Below are 8,351 nucleotides of genomic sequence, written 5' to 3' on the forward strand. Positions count from 1 at the left end.
ATTCCTTCATTTTGAAAATGTGTGTCTGGGTATCCTCCATTTGGCAGTGAAAAATGTGCATGAATCAATGACAGTACAACGTTTCAGTTTTATTTTATGTACATCATGAAATAATCAAATTCCTAACACATGTAAAAACATAACATTACATTTTGTAAGTGTGGAAACAGTTATTGTAAGTGTATGGTAATGGCAGTATCCATTTAGGCACAAAATGGTGCTTAAATATACTACCTGACAATTGGTATTACAGTCCTCCGACAACAAAAACTTTGGCAATCATAAGGCAAAGGCTGGGTATAATAGCAGTACTACTGGATTATTCGACTTTGTTTTATCGTTTTATCATTCTACTTAGGCACTTCAGAGATAATGCCACAGTGCCATTATGTTCTGTTGACATTTGAATTACATTCATAAAATGAAGGCAAGAAGAAATAAGGCACAAACAGAAAATAGCTTCTGCACATTTTAAATGCTGGAATTTAAATGACAAGAAATCTGTACACCTGTGTTTGTGTGTCATGTATTCAGAGCTCCTTGTTGCCATGTCCCATTTTTGGGCATATATAGCATGTGAAAAATGTCAACATGACAATTTTAACAACATACAGTCAGGTTATACTGAAGTGTGTCAAGTTAAAAATTACCATCTAAAAAAACAAACATAATAAAGCCTCTTCTGATTAGCAGTCACTCCAATTGGACAGGGAACGCGAGTTGAAGTAAACATGAGCTGTGGTCTAAATTTGTTGTTTTATGTTAAAATAACATTACAATAAAAAAACAGCATCATCAAAAGCAACATAAAAAATAAAGCATACACTGTACACGGCTACTAGAATATAATTAAAACCATATGCTATCGAGTTGGACCAGTGTAGATGTGAAAGCTCCAGGCACTGGCTACCATCCTGTTCAAACGTATTCCTTGGAGCTGCTGGGGGGTCTGTTAGAGATGGGATATTTGGGTGAAGGTTTGCCCCTCGGGCAGGATGCCGCCAGCATGCCACCCCCGACTACATCCAGGAAAGCTCCAGCCCAGGCAATGAAGATGGCTGACCCAAATTCATACCTGCAGAGTTGGTGGGAAAATAAATTATGTCAAATGAATTCAAATTGTATGTGTGCAATTCATACCATCATGATGAAATATAGAGTGGGGGGAGTTAGTTTGACCTGGGGCTAATTTATTTTCAAAGCCAATAGACGGCGGGCTGGAAAATAATAAATGGCTAATTCAAGAGCTGGAACTCTATATACCGCCTATACTGTATATTGCTATAAAAGTTAATAAAGATGTGTGGTATAACTGCATACTGAGAACTGTGTGTGTAATCAAATGTTACAGGTGCAGATAGAAATGCTTGTGCAATCATTTTGTGCAGACCATATCCTTGGAGTACATTTAGTTCATTAAAAACTCTAAGAGCCCTTTTTATCTGGGGACAGTCATTCCTTTTTGAACAGAGATAAACAAGAGCCCTTTCACCATTTAATGTCGCTTCTTAGATATGGAGAGAAACAGTGTATTGTTATTGTAGGTACATTTTAAACAAGAGAAACCTTTCAACCAAAAGTCTAAAGAGGAACATTGACAGTGAAAACAGGACATTCAAAGAGAAATGGAGAGATAACTATGCTTTCATTCTAGCCGGTTTCATCAATGTCTTTTCTGTCCACATCCTTCCTTGATTCCACTAGAGCTGCAACTATCGATTATTTACTTAGCAATTATTCTATTGATTACATTTTCAATTAATCGAGAAGATATTTTTTTAGATAAATCGATTCACCCCTTCAAACATTTTTATACTTCACACACAAAAAGTGCAACACTCTTTTGAAGCATTCCACCTATACTGACATGCCCAAAATGAGGATTGATTCATTCATTTGATTAAATTATCAATTATTTTATATAAATCGATTAAATTGAATAGTTCAATTTAACAGTGGCACCCCTAGATTCCACTAGATTTGACTGTGTCTGTCATTCAGGCTCAAAATGGATAAAATATAATAAGCATTCTTCAGGTGAGGGTAGATTCTCTACATGTGGGAAAGTCAGTCAGATATTTTAAATTTGCCGGAATAAGGAATATTATCACGGGCAGGCTAGTTCTTCTCCATGGGTAGTCTGTTGACTACCACTAAAATATATTAATCAATGAAACAACGTTAATCAAAGCATCCCAAGAAAATATCAGGTATGGCGAACAGGAATATATGCACGGGTGCATAATGTAGAAATGCCCATTTACCCCCATAATGCATAGTTTATGCTCTCGTACGACGGTGTTCCGACTTACTTGGTATTGACAGGAGTGAATGGATTGTAGAACGCCTGGATAATGTTGTGAGCAAACCAAGAGCAGGCGACGATCGCACTCAGAGCTGTGGAAAGGTGGGGAAAACGGCATCTTAATTATGACTGAGGAGAGTGAAAATAGCAACAATTTAGAGAATAATAAATAATAAACAAATACCAAAAATCAATAAAAACAAAAAGTAGAGCTTACATCCAAGCAGAAGGATGATGCCGGCAGCCATGGCAGTGCGGGACTTTTTTGTTTTGTCGTCTCCTCCACAGGTGGTGCACTTCATTCCCATAGTAGCCACACCGAGTCCTACCACCGTTACAAGGATGCCTACGATCATAAGGGCACGGGTAGCCTGAAGAGCACCTGGGTGGGTGAAAAGGGAGAGTCAAGTCATGTGACAAAAATAAAACACATGGGAACAATCACAAGACTTTACTAGACAAATAACTTAATCCCCCTTAACTGAACTAACTGGTGTGTGTGATATGAATTTCTGAAGTGGACGGCCCCACACAGGGTCCTAAAAAGCATTCTTTGATTAGGCCACAGGATTGTTTACATTTTAACACAAGAATTATATTTAGTGTACTCGGATACAAACCATTTGAGGAAACTCGTAAACCAGTTAAAACATTCGGTAACATTTTGTACACTCTGAAGAGTTAAATTTACACTGAACAACTCCTCGCTCCTATGTCACATTGGATCTAGTCTCGCGTAGCCAGACCCCACAGAAAATGAAAAACAGCGACCTCTGCTTTTCTGATATTCTGTGGAGTCTGGCAGGAGTATAATGTTAGACTAGAGCGCAGGGAAACACCGGTTTCATGTCTGCCTATAGCGCATCACTTCCGGTTGGTGCGACCATGTTTTCATTCCCACTAACAATATTTCTACACGGAACACTAACACCACTTCTCCCAGAGAACATGGATGGTTTTGGTTATAAGCCCACTTGTTTCTATGATGAAAGAGTAATTTAAAATGTGAATATCTTTCCGTGGTTTTGTCCGCTCCGAGGACGCTATTGTTAAATTAGTTTCGGCTAGTTTCGAGGGGGGGAGGGTGGATCATGGTGGATGGACACGTGAATCCCGCCCACTACATTTGATTGGGTAAAGCGCGGCCCACTTCCTGATCTGAAGGCACGCCCACTTTTAGCCAATGCGCACTGGTTAGGACGAACCGCTCCGACAGATTCCACCGCAGGTCGGAATCTGTTCTTGAGAGATTACATTGGATCAGCCACTCCCCACCCCACCCCCATGCAGCAGAAACGGCCTCTAACCGGAAGCCCTGTGAAACTCTCTTGGGTGTAGGTTGTCATGTCAGAAAGAACAGGTCTAACCAGTTAAGCGCATGTAAGGTCTCAGGTTTCACTCCAACCAAGACAAGACACTCCCTCTGCGTGCTGCACACAACCTGCCTTTTTCAACAGGTGGATTTTCCCTCAGCTTGATTCTAGCATTAAAATCAAATACAGGCCTCAGTATCCAGTGGTAGATTTCAGTATGTAGATCTTATGGTCATGGCTTAACACCTTCATCTTTCTATCAAAAGACAAGTAGTGAAGTAAAACAATGCTACTTTCCTATTTTATATTTGTGCCTAGGCCTGATTAATTCTAAAGATACCATTTGAAGGATTCCACTATTCATAATAGTAGTCACATACATTATTTATGTATGGACTTGCTCCATATCTGGTGAAAGCTTTAATCGCACCACATTTATCAAGATTGGCTTGTGCTCATGTTTACAGAGGCGATAAGATATATTGTTTTACAGACATCTTATCAAATGTTTTGATAACTGAAATGGTTTTACAGCCACTAAAACATAGGAAATTGGTATATTATCTAATCTCACTCAAATGTTTACCTATACAGCTACAAACATGCCGTGCCTGCCCTTAAGGTGAAAAAAGGCATTCAAAGAAAAGACTAATAAATACAAAAATTGAAACAAATACTCCAATTCTTATGACTGCACAGGGTGATACTCATTTGAAGGTACTGGTAGTGACAAACACAATGGTAAAGGATTGTATAGTTGTAGTCAGGTTAGGTAACGCGATGTCATGTTATATTTTGTGTTAAAAGAACTAGGCGTGTATGGTTTGGTTCATAACTGCCACAAACAGCACAGCACACAGCTAAAAGTCTGGGAGTATAAGGAACAACAGTTTGAATAGCCACTTTGTCAAATCACCTTTAATAAATATTATAGCCAGTTTCTATGATGATTATTGGAGTAGCTACTTGCATTTGGACTGTCCAGTACAGACTGTACCAGATGAGAGTCAGTCCCAACAGCTGCAAAATGTCAAGGAATTTAATGTAAATTACTGTAGGCTATTTGACACCAGTCAAATGCATGTATTGACCCAGTAAGGTATTTATCCATGTTGACAAAACAGTGGGCTGTAGGCTATGTGATGTTTTGCCTAACACAGTCCCCCGGCCCTTATCTAGGCCTACCACCTTGAGAACACGTTGCAAACATCTAGAACAGGTTTTTTTTCCTTGGTGGTGGAATTGCCACAATACAGGTACAGGACAATGGGCTCTAGATAATCATTACCTCCTAGAGGACAAGTCAGCCACATTTACTGAAACTCATTTTGGCTTTCTCTTAGTGGCAATGAAAGAGGAATAGCCTATGCCTTTAAAGTTTGTAGTGTGGGCTAAACTTACTGATTTTACCCCAAAATGACAGATGAGGACTCATATAGTGTAGGCTAGTATGGCTACACATAACAAGAAAGTCCTGTGAGGTAAACGTCATGGGGACTGGCTGGGTTAATGAGTGTAGGCCTTGGTTACAGGAATCAGGCCTAGTAGCTACAAGATCCACTCTCAGCTCTAGTATAGAAAATGGGAAGCAGCAGTGGTGGAAAAAGTACTCCCATGTTTTACTTAAGTAAAAGTATCAATATTGCACTATAGAAATACTCTGTTCCAAGTAAAAGTCCGGAATTGAAAATGTGCTTGCAATAGTTTGCCTCTGAGATGTAGTGAAGTATAAGTAAAAATACTGAAAATTGGAAATACTCCAGTACAGTAACAATACCTCAACATTGTACATACAGAACTTGAGTAAATGTACTTAATGTACTTAAGTTACTTTACACCACTAGCCTACAACAGGTGCAGATGATTTACTTAACGCAGTTGTTTCAGCAATGCTGTTTTGCTACTCTCCAACAGAATGGATGAATAGGCCACTGTTCACTTACTGTCCAGCTGTAGAATGGAGTCGTACACCTTGCACTGGATCTGGCCAGTGCTCTGGAACGCACACGACATCCACAGTCCTGAGTACATGGCCACCGCGGTGATGATGTTGTCACCGACGTACGCAGACATCTTCCACTGAGGCAAGATCGTGCCGATTATTAATCCGATCAAGCCTAATAACGACAGGGCAAATCCCAAAATCTGCATCCCGGAGTTGGCCATTTTAAAGTCCTTCGGAACGACTCGCTCAAAGACAACAAAAAAAACTATGTCCACCTGCTGAAAAGATGATCCTCAAATCTGATGGGTTTCTTAAATAATCTTTTAAATGTTTCCAAAGAAAAGGTTTAGCCAGCAATGCCTAAATATTTAGAAAGTTACTTCTTTTGGCTTTCCACAATATAAGTTGGGAAAGCGGCAGAGATTTTTCGCTATTAAACTCGAAGACAACTGTTCCTCTAAACGCACCTGTTCCTCAGCAGCACCTTCAATGGGAAAGGAGCGACGGGGACGAGCATTTTTAGGCGGTTTCAGTTCCAAGGGGGCGGGGACGCGCACGTAGTATCGACTCATCATTGTCTTCTCCCGCGAGCTGAAGTATCATGATGTCACTGCGTCTCATCCGCCCACCTGCCCGGTGCACCCACCTGCACCACCCCCGCACCCACACTGAAAGGCACTGAAATAACCCATAGGCTGCCTTTGGCTAAAAGTAAACAAAACCAACTATACAACAACACCAATGGTGGAAAGTTTAGCTTTAAGTACATAATTGTGTTAGACACAAACCACAATAGAGATTTGGGGAGGGCTCGTAGACACTGATAACTGTTACTGTTATAATACTCAAGTACTGTACTTAAGTACAATTATAATCTTACTTTACTGGAGTTTTTCCAGTTTTCAATACTTCTACTCCACTAGGCTACATCTCATAGGCAAATATTGCGCTTTTTACTCCACTACAATTATCTGAAAACTTTATCACTAGTTACTTTGTAAAACAAAACATACATTAACACTTCAGACCTATTATACATTGACTATTTGAAAACAGCCCGCTTGGATTCCATACATTTGGAAACTTGTGAAATGGGACATTGTGCATGAGTACTTTTTAGTACTTACTGTAAGTATATTTTGATGCCCATACTTTTGTACTTTTACTCAAGTACATTTTGAATACCGGACTTATACCTGTAACAGAAGATTTCTACATTGCAGTAATGATACTTTTACTTAAGTACTTTTACCACCACTGCTATTCACAACCATTTCATGACGCTTTGAGACATCATTCATTTCATTTATAATTTTATTGTCAAATGCATTGCTGATGCTGAATCTGTAAATCATAGTCTAATTGTTATGAATTTCCTTTTTTCCCTTTCTTTTATTGTACAGTTTCAACTTCTCTGTTTCCTCACTCTGTGAGGAAACAGAGAAGTCGCATCACATCATTATGTTGATTTTGATTGTTTGGTTTGGCTGTGTAGGGCTTGGTAATATTTATGTATTTATTTATTTACATTAGTTCCAATAATATTAGTTCAGTCTACACAGCATGGGCTTATAGATAATAATAATAAAAAATAATAATGATAAAAAATATTTAACATAATTATAAATGACTTGATGACAAGTGATATTTATCCAGTAGTGTAAAAGAACCATTATGGAAATGTTATTCAACAGCCAAAACAGTATAGGCTACTTTATTATGTGAGGTTTAAGTTTCCTCAAATTCGTAGGTCAGTAAGGGAACACATAGCCTATAGTTCCTATCCATTGTATAGTTGTATTTTTCCATTTTGAAATGTAGGTCCTATTGAAGGCATAATGAGTGTAAGGTTTTAACTAGGTAGGATTTTATTTATAAATATTCTTATTTCAAAACGTGCATTTGACCAATATATTTGGTCAAATACATTGGTAAAGTGTTGTCTAGCAAACAACAGAGCCTTGCATTTATTTGATGAAATGTATTATTATCAAACCCAGAACCTAGTGATGTAGGTTGTCAGCTTTTAGATCTGCTTTTTAAAATAAATTAAACAATAATAATAATAAAAGATAATGCCTTTAGAAAAATGTGCCCAAAATAGGGATACCAGGATTAATGTGTTTAACATAATTGTAGTAATAAATAGTTAAATAGTGATATTGTCAAAGAATATCAGACATTCTATTGTTCAGAATACATTTACCAAAAGGAAATGCATGTATTTAATTCTGTCCAGAAGCAGGGATAAAAACCTATCCTCACTGGTGATCAAAATGAATGACCAGATATCAAAACAGATGCATGGATAACCCCCACAATCGAACCCTTGGTTACTCAAGCTATGTGTTGGCCATGTGTTATTCCTCACACTCACGCTTTTGTGTGAGCGTGTGCTGCTGTCACAACACAACCTTTGTTCACCCATTGCTTGAACGTGTCAATTTTATTATTAACTTGCAGGCTAGTTACGCAGAAATATGCATTTTGGGGGCAATTCCAGGGCACTGCCAACATGATCAAAGTCACCTGCTTGTGCAGAGAATTCTTAATGTCACATACAAATAGTGAATACTGTTTTTGCATGTACTCATGCTTGTGTGTACAAACTGTATCCTCCTGCAATAGGTCTTTATTTCACTAGTGAGTTTGTAATGAAAAATGATATATATCAAATTATTGGTTTTCCACATAGGTCAGTCATTGTTCTGTGATTTGCATGCTTAATGTGTTTGTGTGTGTACTATTCTATTCATTTTAGGGTGCTTCTTGAGGACACTCTACATAG

General features: G+C 38.4%; 1 protein-coding gene across 1 annotated transcript; it reads right to left on the reverse strand.

Moving 5' to 3' along the window:
• Positions 1 to 68: 68 nt before the first annotated feature.
• On the reverse strand, positions 69 to 6,052 carry LOC311057895 (claudin-7-A-like). Its single transcript, XM_084075046.1, has 4 exons — positions 5,562 to 6,052; positions 2,523 to 2,687; positions 2,313 to 2,397; positions 69 to 1,075 (listed from the first exon to the last, which is right to left on the reverse strand). The coding sequence occupies exons 1-4, from the start codon at positions 5,782 to 5,784 to the stop codon at positions 919 to 921; spliced, it is 630 nt and encodes a 209-aa protein (XP_083931172.1). The 5' UTR covers positions 5,785 to 6,052; the 3' UTR covers positions 69 to 918.
• Between the last annotated feature and the right edge of the window lie 2,299 nt (positions 6,053 to 8,351).

The sequence above is a fragment of the Gymnoscopelus microlampas genome (assembly GCF_963454915.1).
Source record: "Gymnoscopelus microlampas genome assembly, chromosome: 12".
Taxonomy (NCBI): Eukaryota; Metazoa; Chordata; class Actinopteri; order Myctophiformes; family Myctophidae; genus Gymnoscopelus; species Gymnoscopelus microlampas.